This window comes from Lagenorhynchus albirostris, chromosome 14, assembly GCF_949774975.1.
Source record: "Lagenorhynchus albirostris chromosome 14, mLagAlb1.1, whole genome shotgun sequence".
In the NCBI taxonomy this organism is placed as follows: Eukaryota; Metazoa; Chordata; class Mammalia; order Artiodactyla; family Delphinidae; genus Lagenorhynchus; species Lagenorhynchus albirostris.
In genome coordinates this window covers 58,862,217-58,882,449 of record NC_083108.1, presented here as the reverse complement: position 1 = coordinate 58,882,449, position 20,233 = coordinate 58,862,217, and the positions used below count along the sequence as shown (strand labels likewise).

Sequence of the window (20,233 nt, the reverse complement as noted above, 5' to 3'; positions counted from 1 at the left end):
ACCCAACAAAGCGCGCGAGAGGCCCCGCCCGCCCCGCCCGCCACACGGCGCGGGGCTCCGGCGACGGCAGCCGCCGCGCCACCACACTCCGCGCACCACTGGGCCGGGCTGAGCCGAGAGCGCGCCGGCGGGCGGAGCGAGCGAGGCGGGAGGCGGAGCGGCGCGCAGGCGGGCGGGGCGGGCCGGGTCCGCCCGGCGTCCGGAGCCACCCCCGGCCCGCCGCCCTCGGCCCGCCCTGCGCGTCCCCGCGGCGCCGCCCCCCGCGCGCGTCCACCGGCCGCCGCGCGCACCGCCCCTGGAGCCCCGGGTCCCCGGGCGACGGCGGAGGAGGGGGCGCCGCAAGATGGCGGGTACGGGCCCCGCGGTGGGCGGCGGGCGGCAGGCGGGGGCGCGGGGCGGCGGGAGGCGGGCGGCGGGCTCACGGCCTTTCTTGTCTCCCTCGGCGCAGACCTGACGCTGCTGCAGGAGGACCTGCCGGAGGACGCGGACGGATGTGAGTGAGCGGCCGGGCCCGGGCCGGGCGGGAGGAAGGGCGGCGGGCGCCCAAGGCCTCGGCGCGGGCTCGGGGGCGGCCGGCGGCCGTTCGGGCGGAGCCCCGGTGGCGGAAGCGGGAGCGCGGCCGTTGGTTCCCGGCGCCTCGGCGGGGACGGGGGCCGCGGGCGGGTCGGGGCGCCGCCCGCCGCACGGAGCCTTCCCGAGGCCGCCCCAGCGCCGCGCCGTCCCGGGGTCCGGGATCCGGGGTCCGTGGCCGCGGAGGCAGAAGGGGCGGCCTGGGCGGGATGGTCCGGCTTCACCGACTGTCTTTCTTCGGCGCAAATGTTGGCGACTCAGCCGGGCCTTCCTGCATCTTCTCATCTCGGCTTTCCCGGCGACAGTGAAGTTTTCAGGGCTTGGTCTTTTGATTCAAGGAAAGCAGAAAGTTTGACATTGTTCCTGGAGGAGTGTCAGAAAGGAAGTGTCTCTCTCGTATGTGCTCTTCCGAGGTCGGAAGATAATTTGGAAATTGTCTTCGAGTTGAAGTGGTGACCCGGGAGGGACGTGTGTGGGGCTTAGGGGAGAGCCCGCCCGGTGCTGAGACTCACTGACCCTAATATCATCCAAGTCGGGAATTCCGAGGTAGCTGCGCTTTGAAATTGCTCTTGTAAATGCCGTGGAGTTAATCCTTAGCATGTCTAATGTGGTTTCTCGTGCCCACATTAAGTTTAATTTTTAAATTACTGGGTGTTTTGAGTGAAGTGAGGGGAATTTACTCTTTAGGAGTCTCTAAAAAGAAGTATTTCGAAAATGAATTAACCATATGTAAACTTATCTTTTGCGAAGTCTGGGTTTATGTTTTTTCAGTAAAACTCTCTCTTAAGGCAGCAGTGCACATGTAGTGAAGGACAGCACTTACATTTCCTTAACGTTGTACCGTAGGACTCTGGGCTGCCTACGAGTAAGTTTGAAATGTTAGTTAAGGCAGCGCTTGATTTTCTGCAGTTAGAATGGGAGAGGTTTGGAGAGGTGACTGTCTCCAGACGGGGGCTTCTCAGGCTTGTATTTAGGTTCAAGGCTTTGCAGATAGAAGACGCTTTCCTTCAGCAGGTGTCGCGGACCGTCATTCATTTATTGTCACTTAGGTACCATTGCACACTTAAAGCTTAAAGGATGAGCTGTACTTTGGCCCTTCACCCTTAAGGGGCACAGTCTAGAAGGGGCAGCCTACCTGTGCAGAGCTCAACAGTGATTTCTCAGGACCCTCCAGACTTCTGCTTGGTACTGAGGATAGAGCAGTGTGAAGGATGGTCACAATCCGTGCCCTCTAGTGGTTTATAAGCAGTTTTAATGTAAGTGTGACAATGAAGGTGTCAGAAGCATCCTAGCACAGTTGTTAATAGACAAGACTCAGGAGCTGAACTGCTTTGTTCCGTTCTTGGCGTTGTCACTTTGGATGGATTCCTGCAGCTCAATTGAACTTTTCTGTGTCTAAGTGTTGTCATTTGTAAACAGCTGTAATTAATATTACCTGCCTTATAGAGTTGTTTAGAGCCTTACATAAGTTAATGCATGTAAAGCACTTAGAATAGTAGCAGGGAAATAGTGACTATTATGTGTTGTTATTATGAGTAAAAAGTGAGGGAAGCTGGAAGGAAAGTTCAGGGAAGGAAATACTGATGTCGACCATTACACCACAGAATTTACATATTTACAGTTGCTGCTAATGCTTGCAGTTAACTTTTTTTAAGGTCCAGTTCATTCCCAGTGTGGGTTTTTTTTTTATTGAAGTATAGTTGATTTACAGTATTGTCCAGTGTGTTTTAATTTAGGATAAAATGTTCGACCTTTGAAGGCACAGTTTATTTGCATATTTATAATTTGGTTGAAGTCATTGTTAGAATAATTGCTTATTTTCTTAGTTGCTATAGTTTCTACAGGTGATAACCTTTACCCAGAATATTCAGGAACAAGGGATCTTGGAACATATGGCCAGCTGAAGGACCACTCGGCATCTGTTTTGAAGGGAGAAAGGGTGAGAGGGGAACCTGGTGGTGGGACCTTGGTCCAGGGCGAGATGGACGGGCAGGGAATGGAGAGGCTCTGCACATCCTGGAGAAGGGAGAGGACCAGAGACGTTAGAGAGGGGCTTGGGCTGCCCGCACAACTGGGCTGTGTCTCCTGAGCCTGGTCTTCTGTCTTGAGCAGCGCTGGTGGAGGCCGCCTCCAGACCTGCCCCTTCAGCCAGGCCAGGGCTGAGTCAGCCTTTGAGAGGGGAAGACATTGTTCTTTGCTCCAGCTCTATAGTCTTGGTCACCTTTCCTAAATGCAGAACCTAGACTAAGAAGGAAGAGAGAGTAAATACTATTCTACAAGTGATGAGAAGCTGGGGTGCCGGGGGGAGGCCCTGGGTGGGGTCCAGATCTTGAAAGGGGGGCATTGCCAGACCCTGAGATGAGGCTCTTAGGTCGTTCATTTGATCTGTTTCGTTTTAAGCCCCCAAGTCTCTGTGTAGAATCAGTAGAAAAGTGGGTAGAACTGGAAAAGGGTTGGTCAGAGATGGACTTGACTGGTAACCCTTGGAGAAAAAGAAACAAAATCCTAATGTGTGAAAAATGGCGCCTTGTATGTACATCTCAAAAGATCATAAAGATAAGTAAATATCATCATCTTAAGGTACTATTAAAATTAAGTTTAGAAAAAAAATTAAGTTTAGGAGAATAATGCATTGAAAAACTAAGTTTGTTTTTGGTTAAAAGGGATACTTCCAATACTGTCCAATGAAACACACTTTGAATTTCAGAGTGAAAGCAGAGCAACTTCCGAGTTGGGTGAACCCTTCCTGTGCCTGGAATGATGGGAGTCAGTGCAGAATTCTGGATAGACTTTCAGAGAAAGAGTTTTAAATTTCTACTGTCAGTTCTTCACAGATGCAATTTTGATGTACATTGAAGTTGCTAGATTTCTAGGATAGGTGAGATGGGACTTAAGATACAGTAGGATTTGGTGAGTTAACGTTTGTAAAAATAATTTCACAGGAGTTAGATTAAAATTTAAATTTCTGTCAGTAATATGTTGAAGAAGATTATTTTAAAAGAAAGATGATGTAACACTTAGTGATTTGCAGTAGCTTTGTATGCGGGTGGTTCTTCCCAGTAGCCGTGGGACGTGTAGGCTCTGGTGTACCGATACTAATAAATAAGTCAGCTGATATGCAGAGGGACTAAATCATTCTCTCAGGGGACAAAATTCCTGAGCACCAACCAGAATTTTAAGCCAGGCCTCCTGATTCTAAATATTGTATTTTAAACACTGTTTTTTCTTAGATTGCCCAGTTTACACCATCAAGCTGCCCCAGCTTGCGTAGGCGATTTGTTTGAACCTGTGCTTAGAATAAATACCCTTGAAGATGAATCTAGCATGCTGCCTGAGGTTTAATTTAACCTAGAGGGAGGGATTCAAATGAGGCTCAGGTGTAAGTCTTTATGTTAACCTCTCTCAGCTGTGACTAGCATGCTGTGGAAGGGCTTTTGGAGCTGTGTTCTGGAATATGACACAGCACAGAATTTTTCCTGTTAAAGTTTTGGAGTCCTTCTACATGATACTGTTTTTCAGGTTTGAAACAGTGAATTAACGATGGATCCAGAACTAATTGGGTGTAACTACCTAGACTAAACTCCATCCAGAGCCTCTGGGCCCTCGACTGTTTCTGAAAACTGGGTTTGATAAGCTTCTTAGAGTCTCGCCACCTGGGGGAGCGAGGCGTGAAAGGTTGGGGCTGTGTCCTGTGGTGGCCAGGGAGTCGATCGAAAACCTGAAGAAGGTGCCCTTGAAAATCATAATATTTAGAAGTGTTGTTAAATAGGGATTTGGGAGAGCAAGTCATGAGACTTGTAGCATGTTTTGATTGCTACCAGCAAGACTGGACAGGAGAAGTCTTTGTTGAGAGATAATATGGTTGGTGTCTTAGAAAAGGTGCTTAAAAATGGTTTTAGTGGTACCCACATGCATATAGAATCAGTTAATGATGCCTTGGGTCATAATTCCCCATACAGAATTTCTAAAAAAAAGAAAAAAATGGGAGAGTACTCTTTGTTCTCTGTAACCGTGCGTGTCAGCCGCTTGGGCTTGTAGCTGCAGGACCGGGGCGTGGGAGACCCAACACCTAAATGCATAGGTTTTTATTCTTCTACCTGTGAGAGAGAACACGCCCTTGCTGGGTGGAGTTCTTAGTCTGCCACGTGTTGATCACTGGTTTATATATTTCTGGTCCTTTGGCCTCATTTCCTCCTCTCATCAAAACAAATATTTTATATTTGTTTATTAAACTACTGTTACTTCACCCCTGTGTTTGCCTTATGTTTTGGAATTTTTCATTTTTCTGTCTTGATGACAAAGAATTTTTGCCATCAGCTACATGAGAGGGTGGGCAGTTTCTGCACTTGAATTGGGGTGTTGTTTTGCTTTTAACTTGGATCTGAAAGTAAACGATTTAATGTTTTGGGAAGAAGAGCGGGTGACACACCTCTGCAACTTTGGTGAAAGTGGTGAAGAGGCCAGTGCTCCCTAAAACTTGTAGGAGGGGACTTTTGCACAGTCTCCCAGCTTGCAGGTCCCCCTAGGGCCACCTCCCCACGCCCGTCCCCAACTCTCTCCTTACAAGTCAGTCTTCTTAGCTCCCTTTCTCCCCAGACCTAGGAGCAGACTCCTTTTCTGGCCTAATTGGTACCAGTTTGGTTAGTATTTGAGCATTGATCGTGCTGCGCTTCTGGAATATGTCCCGGTATAGTTCAGTGAAGGGGGAAGAGCGCTGGGCTTCATAAACTTAGAGCCAGGTTCAGGCCATTTATTCACTGTATCATCTTGAGCAAGTTTACATCACTTCTCTCAGGTGTTCTGTCTTTAAGATGTTGCTAGGCTTTTGGACTGCTTTCAGTTCTTGGCCGTCACGGCTCTCTCAGGTGCAAGTCTCTGTGTGGATGTAACATTCCCTTCTCTCAGATAGATAACCTGCCAGACTGTTTTCCAAAGTGGCTGTACGGCTTCCCGCCCCGACCAGCGTGTGTGAGTCCAAGGTGCCCCACACCCTTGCCGGGCACTTTAGTCTCTTAAGTGTGTTTTTCTTTGCAGTTTGAATTTGCATTTCCTTAAAGTCTGATAATGCTCATCTTTTTATGTGCTCATTTAGCATCTGTATATCTTCTTTGGTGAAGTGTGCAAATCTTTTTTTATTGGGTTGTTTTCTTACTATGTTCTGAGAGTTCTTTGTATATTCCGAATTCAGGTCCTTTCTCAGATATGGGATTTACAAATATTATTTTCCATCCCTTGACTTTCTTTTCATTGTCCTAACAGTGTATTTTGAAGCGTGGAAGTTTGAATTTCGCTGTTCAATTTATTATTTTTTCACAGATGCCCTTTATCAGGTTGAGAAAAGTCCCCTGAGTTTCCTGAGACCTTTTTTGAAATTAGGAATGAATGTTGGATTTTGTCAAATGCTTTTCTGCATTCATGATATTTTTCTTTTTTAGTTTTTTAACATTATGCACTACATTGATTTTTTAAGGTAAATACTGTTCACTTTTTTTTGCGGTACGCGGGCCTCTCACTGTTGTGGTCTCTCCCATTGCAGAGCACAGGCTCCGGACGCGCAGGCTCAGCGGCCATGATTCACGGGCCCAGCCGCTCCGCGGCATGTGGGATCTTCCTGGACCGGGGCACGAACCCGTGTCCCCTGCATCAGCAGGCGGACTCTCAACAACTGCGCCACCAGGGAAGCCCTGTTCACTTTTTAAATGGGAAATTTCGAAAATACACAAAAGCAAATGAGCCATCCTATACCCACCTTTTACTTACTCTCCTTTAACATCTGAACTTTTGTGGGTGGGGGTTGGGAGGAGGCAGCTAGAGTACTTTAAAGACATCCCAGTGTCATTTATTTTAACTCTAAATATCTCACAAGGCATATACCTGCAATGTGATGTTGTAATCCGCGAACGGAAGAGCATCTGAGATTATGGTGAGGTATGGTAGTTTATGAAAGTTTAAATGATTAAATTCTTGAGACATTTTCCTTGCTCGTTCTACTGTAACAAAGCCCACCTGTATAATCACTAAACTCACTTTCATCTTAATATTGATCAGCAGATTAAAAGAAGCAACATATTGCTTGTTTTTTATCATGCTAATAAGCACGTTTCACCATTTCGGGTCAGCCTTAATGGTAACAAAAGAATATTGGTAAACAAAAGTTGAATTTTATATTTTAAATTGGTTTGCTGTATCATCCAGAGAATCACATAAACTTAAAAATTTGAATTGTGCTATGCCTGTGGTGAGCCAATGATTCCACAATTACAGAAATCAAGAGCTAGATGACAGACTATATATTCATCCTTCTCATTTTAAGCATGAGAAAGTTTGGGCCCAAGGTCTTGCACACACGGCTTGGTGGCAGAGGGTAGAATACTATTCAGACCTTGTAGGTTTTAAAGTTTTTTCCTCAGATATCCTCTCACATAGTTCTTTAACTTGCTGCAGAAGGGAAGTGGGAGAAATTTCTGGATTTTGTTCATTTTTAAAATTACCACGTGTTGGGCTTCCCTGGTGGCACAGTGGTTGAGAGTTTGCCTGCCGATGCAGCGGACACGGGTTCGTGCCCCGGTCCGGGAGGGTCCTACATGCCGCGGAGTGGCTGGGCCCGTGAGCCATGGCCGCTGAGCCCGCGCGTCCGGAGCCTGTGCTCCGCAACGGGAGAGGCCGCAGCAGTGAGAGGCCTGCATACCGCAAAAAAAAAAAAAAAAAAAAAAAAATTACCACGTGTTGTCATACTGTGTGTTGCGTGTTGTGCTATAATCTTGCTGACACTATTCCCCGATGAGGTGTGTAGCTCCACAAATTTACAGAAGTGGCACCTGATGAGGCTTACCTGAACAGTTAAGTAATTTGCTCAGTCACCTACGTTGCAAGTGTTGGGTTACATCTAGACCTGGCTGACACAGTCTTTATTACTTTATTACTCTTTATTACTGTACTCTTCCTGCCTTCCAGTTTTGACCTCCCTTAATTTGTCCCTTATTTAGTTATCTAACCTCCTAGAGGTTCTGGGCGATGTGAAGGTCATAGCATGTTCCAAGTATTTGGTGGGTAAAATCATTTTTGTCCAGGTAGTGCCTGCCATGGGAATGTTGGAAGCACAATATACCCTTTTTCTTTGTGTTTTAAAACACTCGTACATAAGGGAGCCAGTCATTGGAGCAAAAGTGGGCAAGAACATCGGCGTGATCTGACATGTCTGATCCTGGCACTACCTGATTACTGAAGTGGTCAGTCCAAAATCTTATTGCTGAATTTATATTTAAATTTATATACTGCTTTGGAGTTGTATTCAAAGTCAGATTTGATGGAAATTATTTTCACATTTAAATCTATCAAATTAGTTTTTGGTAGAAATAAAACCTCAAGACTTTAGATAAATTCAGGTACCTCATTTATGGGGACTGGTGATTATTTGGACCTGGATTAGCTCAAGTTTTATGTTTGGATTACGTACAGAAAAAAGGATTCCTAACCAAAGCAATTGGGTTAATAGAACTGCAAGGAAAATGTTTGCACACTGGAGAAACAAACACCACATCTATAATGTATGGGAGTCCACACCTGCAAACGCTCTGATGTGCTGCATCTCTGACCAGTAGAATGCTGTATAGAAAACGTGATCTTGGTACCTAATTTGAAAGTAGATAAACACGCCCCTTCCTCTTTCATGTGCATATGTACTTTAGGGAAATGTTTTTTGAAATATTCATAGAGTAAGCTTTAGCACATTATTCCTGCTTAAATTCAGTTGTGAAATTAAATATGCTCTAGGACAAATTTATACTTATTTACTAGTAAAAATCATTTCTAAGAATTTAGTAAACTTTCAATATATTTGAAGAAAGGATTTCTGATAAGCATATTGTCACACATTGAAACTTGACATACCTGTTGCTTGAGGATATATATCTGGAACATTTTTATACTTTACCCATAGCAGAGAGCCCAGCACACAGTAGGCCTTCAGTATATAGTTGCTGAGATGAATTGTGATTTTCTGGCTAAGCTGAATAAGGCCATAAAACGTATTGTAATTTGCGGTAAAATAATGAAATGATTTGTTTTCAAATTAAATTGTTACTTTGAGAATTTTCCGACTTACACAAAGGTTGCACAGGTGTTATAGTTAATTCCCCAAACTCTTCACCTCCATTCAACATTGTTAACATTTTGGCAGTTTGCTCTTTGTTTCTCTATACGATTATAATTACAGATACACAGTGTAATGTATAGGTTATTCTTAATCTTAATTTCTTTGTTGCACCTTTTTAAGGAGTTGCAGACCTGACCATTAGCCTGTATCTCCTAAGAGCAAGGCCAGGCTCTCATAATCACTCAAATTCAGAAAGCGTAACATTGATACAAATCAGCTATGTAATATGTAGCTCATTCCCAGATTTCAGCGATTGTCCAATAATGTCCTTTATAGCAACTATCTTGCCAATCCAGGCTCCTGCCATTGCATTTAGTTGTCATGTCTCTTTAGTTTGGAACAATTTCTCAGCCTTTATCTTTCATGATGTTGGTAGTTTTGAAGAGTCAGCTTGGTTTTATCTGTTTCCTCGTGATTTAATTCAGGTTATGCTCCTTTCTCCCTCCCTCCCTCTTTGTGTGTGTGCAGAGATGCTATGTAAGTAATTCCGTGATTTTCTCAGTGCTTCATCTCAAAAGGCACCTGATGTCAGTTCTCCATCATTGGTGGTGGTAATTTGATTTTAACAGCTTGGTTAAGGTGTGATGTCTACCAGATTTCTCCACTTAAAGATTCTCTCTTTTTTTTTTTTTTTCTGTATCAAAAGTTGGTAAGAGAAGTGACTTGATGCTGGGGGATATCCCATTCCCAGACAAACATTCACCCGTTAGTATTAGTGTGTGTAGATGATTCTTACCTGAATCAGTTACATTTCCTTGCTGGCTTTCTGCTTTTCAGAAGAGCTTGCCTTTCCTGTTTGTTGGTTTATTTGTTAAAATATTTAAAGCCCCAAATGTTAAGATAACTCTTATAAATGATTAAATCTGTATGGTGTGTCTCGTTATCTTTCATTTTCTAAGATGTAAAGGACTTGGGAAACAAACAAAAATTCGGCAAGTTTATTGTGGCCTTAGCATTATCAAGGGAAAGATTGAAGGAGGACAGACCATCAGCTTTTTTCTGTTTTAGTGGATATTCCTAGAGGCTGTGTGGAGAATAGAAGGATGTTTTCATCAAGCTTGGTGAAAGTTAAGTTGTACAAATTAATCAGTTCTCTTGGGTGTAGTACTTCTCAAAGGTGCTAATATGCTAATGGTCTGTGAGTGTCTTAGGGGAGGATAAAGTGCTATTAAAAGACCCTTGTCTTCGCAGGTGTCTCTGTGGACTACCTTCTCATTAACAAATGTTAATGAATAGGCATTCTTCTGGAGAAGCATTAGACCCCATTTTTTGGGTTTGTTTGTTTGTTTAGGTAATAAAAATTAGCAAGACAGGCTTCGTCTTCTGGGACTTTACCTGTGTTTCGGTTGCCGGGGTGGGGGTGGGGGAACAAAAAAATAAAGAAAAAATAAAACGCTGCGATTGCTGGTGGAGTAAAGCGCAGGCCCCCAAGGCTGTGGGGAGTTCATAGGAGGAAGAGCTCTTCATCAGAAAGAGTAGGAAATAACTTCCTGGGTGATATTTATAAGTAGGTGAGTGTAAGCTGAGATGGTAAAGAGGGCAGACATGGAGCAGGTGGAAAAGTGTGAGGCACCTGCAGAAAATGGCCCCCCGCCCAGGCTGTGTGCGGGGTTTGTGGGGGCAGATCAGGGGGCCCTTGGATTACGGTGGGAGAGCGGTACCTTCATCCAGACGGGTGGGGGAGGGGAGGGAGGAAGGGCTGTCGGAAGGTGGAAGTGGTTCTGATTTGCAAACCGGGTTAGGATGAGGAGACTGGAGTAAGTGGATTGACCGTTGTGATAGTCGAGAGCAGTGGTCTTCAAACTTAACGACTGGATACCTTCTAAACTAATCTCAGAAATTTTCTCTCAGACATTTTCAAGTTTAAAGGTATTTTCAAAATGAAACTGTCATAATCACTTTTAAAAATGGAATCTAAATGTAGCACTTCACACTATCATCCATTTTCAAATATTCAAGAATAAACTTTAAATTGGGAATTTTACATTGTTCTTTTTTTCTTCCTGATCTTTCTATTTCCTGCACAAAATTTTACCTTAATATATTTTTATGCTTGCAAGTTTTATTGATCACCCTATCACGTTTCTTTGCACCAAAGATACAAGGAGAAATTGAAATTTTTAATTTCCTGTGGCCATAAAAAAACTTTAAAACTTTGTTTTCTTTATTAATACTCAGTTGATCAACCAGAATGTATTGCAAATTATGATAAACACTTGGTAAACAAAATTTTATTAAATAGGTGTCTGTTAATAAAATGGATGGAGCTTTTAAAAAGTAACATGTATTCATGGGTGAATATAATTTATTGCTAGAATAAGACAGTATTTAGCATCAATTTCTACTTTTTATTTTAAGAGCTATAAGCCCGGAGAAATCTTGTTGACATAGATAAGTGGATGGAAAGGGTTTTACTAGCGATGCCACTACTTTCCTTGAACTTCTTCCAACCTATGTGTCAAAAATTTTAAAATTACTTTTAATGAGCTATCGGTCTTTCAATTTTTTTGAAAGCAAAGGGTTGAAGAATGAATACCTGACTTGTAAAAGTATATATTACAGCCTTTAGAGAGTTGAACTCTTAACACTTCATCAGTGTTGCAGAGGATCCCTTTGCTTTGCAGTGGAGGCTTTTCTGCATGGGGGCAGTGCAGCACTGCAGCCTTGAGGTCACGGGAGCTGGGAGGTTGTGAAGGGAAAGTCTTCGATCCACAGCCCAGGCACATTTTTGTGACGGAGTACTCCTGGAGGTTGGGGTCTGGTGTAGCCCTTGGAGTTATCCGCTTGATTTATTCCTCGGGAAAGCTTCATGTACCTTATGGGGTTCAAATACCCCAGTGTGCTCTAAGCAGACGATATCAGAGCCTCTGAATTAGGGTATTGGAAACTGAGAGGTGTGGGAATACAGAGTACTTCATAGAAGTAGAATTTCTAGTTCATAGCGACTGATCAGATGTGGCGGCAAGAAAAGTGCCTTACAGAGTAACTGAAGGCCTCAAGTTTGAGAACTGCAGGTTACTGGGGAAAATGGTGGTAATCAGAAAGTCATGAGGAAGAGCTGATTTTTTATAAGGTTGGTTTGGACAGTTTGGTTTTCAGAACACATGTGACATGGAGGTGCAGACTCTGAAGTACCTGCAAACCCGGCCGTGGGGGTCAGAGCAGGAGAACTTTGGGGTCCTCTGCACTGTGAATGGTAGTGGAAGCTGTGGCTTATCGAGGGGAGGAGGGTTGTGTGTGTGTGTACAATGTGTACAGGAGGACAAAGTGGGGGGAAAGAAACTACCTACACAAAAGGGTTAGAGAGAAGCAAGAATAGTCTAGAAAGGTAGAAAATATTCCAAGAGATCCAAGAAAAGAGAATTTAAGACGAGGGTGTTGGGATGGGGGAGTCAGCCTTGTCCCTAGTTTTGGCAGATTATTGCCAATCTTTGAGAAGAGTCACAAGAGTGAAAGAAATAGGACAGATTGCTTTTGTCTTGATGAGGAGATGAGCTACAGCTTTAAGAAGTCTGATGAAAAGTCATTTTAGAGACTAGCAGGCTTAAGTTCTGGATTCAGTGTTTCAGGAAAAAGCCCAGGTGGTCAGAATGGCCCTTAATTACCTTGTGTTGCCCCTAAAGTGTGGTCCCGGCCACATGTGCAGGGCCAGCAGCCAGCCTTTCCTTTCCCTCCGTGTGGGAACGTCGTTTCTGTGGTTGAGTCCTCGGTGAGGGGCTTGGTGTTTATGGCCGTGGTGGGAGAATCTCTGTTTAGACAGGGCGGTGAGGTGCTGTTCTGAGGCGCGCGTGAGAGCAGCTGAGCACCTCTGCGCCCCTCCCGCTGCCCTCAAGCAGGTATGCGGACAGGTGACCCCTCACGCTGCTCTTCCCGTGCTCCTGTGCTCATGGTTGCTGGCACGTTCTTTTTCCTGACTTGGCATCAAATGCATGTATGGTAGTAAGATAGGAATGGAAGGTGATTTTTTGAAGGTAGTTCTGGGGACTTGGAATAGAGGTTTGGGACGTCTGAGAGAAGTGTAAGCTTTAAGAAGAGTAGGCTCAGAAGTCTTGTTGAATGAGCATGAAATTAGCGCGAATGTGGAGCATACCTGAGCCTTGTTGATGGGGGGAGTAGGACAGCGGCTCATGGTGCTGATGCAGGCAGAGCTGGAATTGCCTCCCTCAGGTGAGAAGTTGTGCTCCTGGCGGGGCCAAGGGCTTCCATGATGGTTAGGGGAGCGAGGCAAGGCTGGCGGTGGTGCTCTCAGAATGCCATGTGCTGACCAGCAGGCGGCTCGGCTTGGGAGAGACACCACGATCTTTGCTTCTTTCTTAATTAAAAAAAAAAAAAAGATGGTTTTAATTAATAATTGATCATTTAAATCACATTTTATTATAACATAGTTGAATAAGTATCTCCGCTGCCCGGAATTGTCACTCAAAGGAGATAATGGTTGAATTTAACTCCATTGTTGCTTAGAAAATCTCAAGCGCCAGTCCCAGTTACAGGGCGGCAGTGCGATTTCTCCAGCCAGGTGGGAGGAGTTTGCAAAATGTAATAATGTTACTCTGTTGAAAACTAGAAGGCTAAGTTGATTTTGGTTGGTCACTGTCCCCTCCTCCTCCTGCCTCACTTCTGTGTGAACCCTGTGCCCCACGTGTCCTGAACAACTACTCATTTTCTAGACATGACTTGGTTTTCCTCGACTCCCTGTCTTTGGGCTTCTCGGCTTAGGACGCCCTGTTCCGCCCTCTGTCCTGCTTGGCAAACCTCAGTGTATCTTCCCAGAATTGGCTGGGCTTTGAAGCCTTCTCTTGCTCACCAGGGCAGACCTAGAAGTGTAACAGTGGACGGCACACGTTCTGTGTATGTACTCTTACACCGTGCATCTTTCTTAGTAGCATATTTTTGTCTGTGTCTTTGCACACACATATATACACACGTGTGTACATAGATACACGCATACAATTTCTGTCTAGTTTTTATATCTGTGTTCCCTGTTGAGTGCCTGGCACTTAAACAGTAGATGTGCCGTCCTACTTATTGAATGAAATGAATGAAAACATTTAAAAACACAGGGAAACTACGATGAGATTCTCTGTGTGAGAAACAAATGAATTGCCGGTTCGAGGGAACATGGATGTACTAGGCTGACACCGTGTTAGGTGCATTATAGATGTTATCTTTGTCTTCGTGTCTTAAAGTCTTGACAACAAACAGGTATTTTACATGTGAGGAAATGGAGCCAAATTAATTAATTACTTGCATTAAGTCCACATGCATAGTTCACAAGGAGCAGAACATGAGATTTGGACCCAGATCTGTCTTAACTTTAAAAAGCCTCTGCCCTTTTCACATCACTGTCGCTATAACTGTGTAGTGATAATCATCTTTAAAATTTCAAATGGGTCCAACTTTAAAATTTTTATATTTTAGATGCTGTTTTCCTTAAATTTAAAAGAATGGGTTGTTGGTTTCTATGGCTCTGGGTTTCTGCTGGAGCTGGTGCTGGTGTGGGGAGTGGAAAGTGGATGGAGCCCTTCCTGAAATGCAGGGGTGATTCTCTCTCTTGTGCTGCATGGTCTCTTACCTTCATGCGAAGGGGGGGGATTCAGTTTTACAAGTAACAAAGATAAATGTCCTTGTTTTATCATTTCTTTCTCTTGTCCTGTTTTTCTGGATGTTCTCTTTAATTTGCATTGTAACACATTTGATTCTTGTCTTGATTTGGAACTGTTAGGATCTATTGAGTCTGATTTGAGACAAGATGGGCTAACCCTTCAGTATAAGACTTCAGTTCGTATCCCAGGTTTCTATTCCAGTTAGGAATTCTGTTAGAATTCACTAAAAAACACAAGATTTCATTGACACTTTTGTCATTTAGCTTCTTCATGGAAGCTTTTATAACTAAATATTAAGTTTTGAAAAATTTTGAGGGTTTCCTACATAAGTGTAGGAATTCTGTCTCATGTTGACCTTTTAGGTCATCTTCCTTTTTCCTTTCCATCCTGGTCCCCCATCAGCTACCCAAGACAGTAAATTTACAGGGGAAGAGGGAGCACTGGAATTTGGGGAGCGTAGATATAATTTGAAAAAACATTTCAAGTGATCATTGTTTTCATTGCTTTTAAGTCATTTTGAAATTTCAAATAACACTAAAAGCTGACATGATTTCTTCACTTCATCAGTGTAGGAAATTGGATTTTTAAAGCTGTGAACTCTGTAAGGGGCTCTTGCTGCTGTAACGTCCAAGAATCCAGAATCAACTTAGTGACCCAGAAAGGACGGGCACTGGGGCACAGGTCGGGTGATGAAAGGTCTCTCTTCATCTTCTGTAATGCTCCTTGTCTTCGTCTATTTTGTCTGGTAATAAAATAGCCACTCTGGCTTTCTTATGCTTACTGTTTCATGTTTTATCTCTCTCCTTTTTGTAATCCTTTTCTTTCAACCCATGGGTTGAAATTTTGACTTTAAAAATGTGTTTCTGGTAGACAAGACTATAGCTGAGTAACAACTATAGTTGTTACCTTGTTATTAGTTTGGGATTCTCTACCTTTTGACCTAAATGTTTAGTCCATTTATAAGTAATGTAATTATTGATCTGGTTGCTTATTTCTATTTGTCTTTTTTTTTCTCTGTTGCTCCTTTTGTGACTTTCTTTGGGGTTAACTCAGTATTTTTTAGCATTCCATTTTAACTCTCGGTTGGCTTTCTAGCCATCCTTTCTTGCATGTTTTAGAGAGTACTCCTAAGGGTTGTAATTTGCATCTTTAATTTACCATAATCTATTTAAAATTAATGTACTACTTTGCATAAGCTATATGATTCTTGCAGCAGTATAGCTGTGTTTACTCCCTCTGTTTTTTTTTTTTTTTTTTTTTGCTGTACGCGGGCCTCTCACCATTGTGGACCCTCCCGTTTGCGGAGCACAGGCTCCGGACATGCAGGCTCAGCGGGCCCAGCCGCTCCGTGGCATGTGGGATCCTCCCGGACTGGGGCACGAACCCACGTCCCCTGCGTTGGCAGGCAGACTCTCAACCACTGCGCCACCAGGGAAGCCCTGTTTTGTCTTTTTTATCTGAGGATGTTATTGACTGTACCATCATTTATGCTGTAGGATTTTTCTTTCCTAGTGGTGATAGTTTTTATGGATTATTTTTGTGTTTCTCCTTCTTGTAACCTGTGGCAGGCATTTGTAGGGTGGCTGGGTAAGACTTAGGTATGCAGTCTGTAGCCATGGTAATCACATCCTTGCTGCCTCCATAAATATGAACTGCAGAGCCATTTAGTCCAATCAAGAATTTTTTTTAATTTATTTTTGGCGTGTTGGGTCTTCGCTGCTGCGCACGGGCTTTCTCTAGTTGCGGCGAGCGGGAGCTATTCTCCGTTGCGGTGCGAGGGCTCCTCATTGCAGTGGCTTCTCTTGTTGTGGAACACGGGCTCTAGGCATGTGGGCTTCAGTAGTTGTGGCTTGCAGGCTCTAGAGCACAGGCTCAGTAGTTGTGGCACACGGGCTTAGCTGCTCCGCAGCATGTGGGATCTTCCCGGACCAGGGCTCAAACCTGTGTCCCCTGCATTGACTGGTAGATTCTTAACCACCGCGCTACCAGGAAAGTCCCAGTCCAATCAAGAGTTGATGAGGAAATCCTGAATTTGGAGAGGATGATTCAGGACAAAGCGGCTCCACAGTTATTGGCAGGAGGCTGCAGTTCTGGGAAATAGAAATGCACCTTTGTCCCCAGTGCCTCTGCTGGAGTGGAACACTCCCTTTTGTACAGAAATAATTGTCAACCATAATGGGTAGAGTGGTAACGTAAGTGGAAGCAAAATATGGTTTGTAACCCTCTCAGCATATGTTTCTTGAATACAGTTGTTCAGCAATCTGTATTTGAGCTAGTTGGGGGTATTTATTATAAATGATTGCTCCTGGGCCTCACTCCAGACCTGCACAGTCAGGATCTGAATATGAGATCTGGGGTCTGAATTTTAGGGTAAGTGCTCCAAGCTTGTCTTAAACACGACAGTGTTAGACTGTCCCTGCTCTAGGACTGTTCCCAAAAGCCCCTGACTTTTTATGGACCTGAATCAGTACTATTAATGTTTATCTTCAAGATTAACAAGCGTGTGACTGATGAAACAGTTTGGTCAGAGTCATAGAATTCTAGAGCCTGCATAAAGGTGCCTTCGAGGTCATGCCAGCTCCACAGTCTTAGAGGAGGAAATAGGTCAAATGAGAGTATCTGGGTGGTTCTTACGGCTCTGATTCATAATATATAAGGTACTTTGCTATGAATTGTAGATCAGAATAACTTGTTAAAACTTTTCTGTACTATGTAAGGAATTATTTTCATGTTAGGTGTTATTTTTAATCCAGTTTGACAATCTCTGCCTTTAAGTGGGGCTACTTAGAGCATTTGCGCTTAATGTGATTATTGATATTGTTTGGTTTTCCTCTCTCTTGCTATTTCCCATCTGTTTGTCCCATCTTTTCCTTTTTCCTTTTATCCTCTTTTTCTGCCTTCTTTTGGGTTCAGTATTTTTTATGATTCCATTTTCGGGCCTTTATTGGCTTACTAGCTATATGTTTTGGGTGGGGTTTTTTTGGTGTTTAATAGTTGCTGTAGAGTTTATAATTAGTATGCGCCTTTGACTTATTACTGTCTACTTTCACATAATATGTATAAAAGAACTTTAGGACAATATACCTCCCTGTTATTCTGCCTTTGTACTATTGTAAATATATTTTACTTCTACACGTGTTATAAACCCCACAATACATTTTTTCTTTATTTTACAGTACATACTTTTGCCTTAAACAGTTAATTATCTTTTAAAGAGATGTTTTTACATAAGAAGAGGCTTTTGTGTTTGCCCACCTGTTCACCATTTCTGCTAGTCTTCATTCCCTTGTAAAGATCCAGCTCTCCACCTGCTATAATTTTCTTAGTATTTCTTGTAGTGTGGGTCTGCTGCTGGCGACGTTTGTCAGCTTTTGTATGTCAGAAGAAGTCTCTATTTCACCTTTGTGTTTGAACAATTTCTGTTTACTGGGTATAGAGGTGTAGGTTGACTTTTTTTTTTTCTTTCAGTCCTTTAAAGATGTTGCTCTTCTGTCTCTGGCTTCTCATATGGCATTCTCTCTGATGAGATGGCTGCTGTCATTCTTGTCTTTGTTCTGTATATAATGTGAGTTGTTCTCTGACTGCCTTGCAGAATTAACTGTCAGTGTTTGACAGTTCATTTATTTACAAGTTGTTAGTGTTCTGGTTGAACGTGTAAGTTCTCAGGTCTGTGTGATCACTCTTTTCTGATCACTCTGTTCCTTGATCACCCCAGACTGAGTTTCTACTGACCCCTGTGCTTCTAGGGGCAGTTAGAACATATCTGTAGAAAAGAAGAAGCATCCGTCAGTCAGTCGTGGCTTCTGAGCCGATTCTCAGATTCTCTCGTGACTTTTTGTGCCACTCCAAGAACAATACAGGGCAGTTTTCCTTGTGCTGCTTCGGAGAGGCAGGGGTACCTTTTAGCGCGACAGTGTTACAAGGAGTGTTTCTGATGTCTCTGATAGTTGGTGTGGATGACTGCAGCTCAGAGTCTGATGTGATTGTTGTACCTTCAGCCCTGGACTTCGTCTCACAAGATGACATGTTGACGCCCCTGGGGAGACTGGACAAGTATGCTGCGAGTGAGAACGTATTTAACAGGTATGTGCGTATGCTTTCCATTAAGGTGGAAGCACAAGTGTGGCTTTTATTGCATGAATTTCAGTAAACAGAAGTATCCAGTTGAAAGTAGATGTCATTACTGCGTGGTCTGAGTCACCCAGCTTCACTGCTGGTCACAGCCGTGGCCGCCTTTACAGTTGTTTACTCCTCCGTCCTGTGAGCAGGCAGCACTCCTTCTTGACTTTTTGGCAAAAACAAAACAAACAAACAAACTGCTTCTTTGCTATTAGGCATAATTTTAATGTTCATTAAAGTGACTGCTGAGGCGTCAGTTCTCCTCCAGCAGGTGGTGGTGTGTGCCTGCTGTGGGCCAGGTGACTGGCAGCCAAGGGGCGAGGGACATGGCAGTGACCAGAGCTCACACTCTCCCTCATGCACTGTTTCTCCACCTAGGGCCCCCAGACCACCTGTATCAGGCTTCTCGGGGAAATCTCAAAGTCTTTGCTAATAAAATTGTTTGAGTATAGATGTATAAAACTCACTGAGTGAAATATGTAAAGATAACATTTTATATAATGAAGAATGATTGTACTTTCCCATATTTATGATAATTGAAGGTAGCTACTTGAAACAAATTTTCAGTGACCTTAGAAATTTGTAAAGGTGGAACATATTTTGGTAAATAATCAGTCTCATCTTGTTAAAATAAAATCCATACTGGCATTTGTCACTTAGGAAATTAGGGACTTAATATATGTTATAAAATGTATTAAGAAAAATTTTCTTTTAAACTATATGGATTCTGCCTTTTAAAGTTCTAAATACTATTAATGCCACTGAACATCATATAATTTTCTTTTTCTGTGTAGACAAATGGTGGCCCGGAGTCTGCTGGACACACTGAGGGAAGTCTGCGATGATGAGAGAGATTGTATTGCTGTTTTGGAAAGAATAAGCAGATTAGCTGATGATTCAGGTATATATTTATGCAGAGAAAGGTTTCTTTTACTAAATTATGTTTCTAAAAACTAATGAAAAACTTAGTGTAATGCGAGATTTCTTTGAAATATTTCCTAAATAAATTATCAGACCCATCAGTAACAAGAAAATAAAAACCTGTTACTGGGCTTCCCTGGTGGCGCAGTAGTTGAGAGTCTGCCTGCCGATGCAGGGGACACGGGTTCATGCCCCGGTCCGGGAAGATCCCACATGCCGCAGAGCGGCTGGGCCCGTGAGCCATGGCCGCTGAGCCTGTGCGTCCGGAGCCTGTGCTCCGCAACGGGAGAGGCCACAACAGTGAGAGGCCCGCGTACCGCAAAAACAAACAAACAAACAAACAAAAAAACCTGTTACTAAGATCCAAACATTTTATAGTAGGCCCATTTAGTTTAACTTTGAAAATTTCTTGTAAGAAAAAACTCAGAACATTGTTTTGCATCATGTACATTAATACTATTTTAGAATTAATAAATTGTTTTGAAAAAATTTTTTGAATAAATTAAAAGGATGGAGTGGGCTGTAAATTTTTTGGCAAATATAAAATGCATTTTTACTTATAAAAAATGTTTATCACCCCTTGTAAAACTAAGGCTGTTTGTCTCTAAAGTGAAAAGAGGAGGAGAGTCTGCTTAAGAAAGAGGTAAACTTGTTTTGAGGCTTAGAATACGGTTTATTACGTTTTTAAAAAATATTTTTTATGGTGGTAAAACATACATAAAATTTACCATTTTTACCTAATATTGTTTTGAGCATATTTTTATATTTGATTTTAGAAATGATTCAAAAATCAAATAAAAATTTTTTTCTTAAATCCACGACCTCTTTATTAAAATGTATTATTTTTCAATTTATCAAACTTTTG

The 20,233-nt window shown here is 43.0% G+C and overlaps 1 protein-coding gene across 6 annotated transcripts in view; it reads left to right on the top strand.

Moving 5' to 3' along the window:
* Positions 1 to 252: 252 nt before the first annotated feature.
* The window catches only part of PPP4R1 (protein phosphatase 4 regulatory subunit 1), a 60,957-nt gene continuing 40,976 nt past the window's right edge, over positions 253 to 20,233 (top strand). For 5 of the 6 annotated variants that reach the window (XM_060121504.1, XM_060121503.1, XM_060121501.1 and 2 more), the window contains exons 1-4: positions 253 to 350; positions 449 to 493; positions 18,276 to 18,411; positions 19,242 to 19,348. In XM_060121504.1, coding sequence (XP_059977487.1) covers positions 344 to 350; positions 449 to 493; positions 18,276 to 18,411; positions 19,242 to 19,348 — 295 coding nt within the window. In that variant the 5' untranslated portion in view covers positions 253 to 343. The remainder of the gene's footprint in view (positions 351 to 448; positions 494 to 18,275; positions 18,412 to 19,241; positions 19,349 to 20,233) is intronic. The other variant, XM_060121502.1, reaches the window with a different exon arrangement.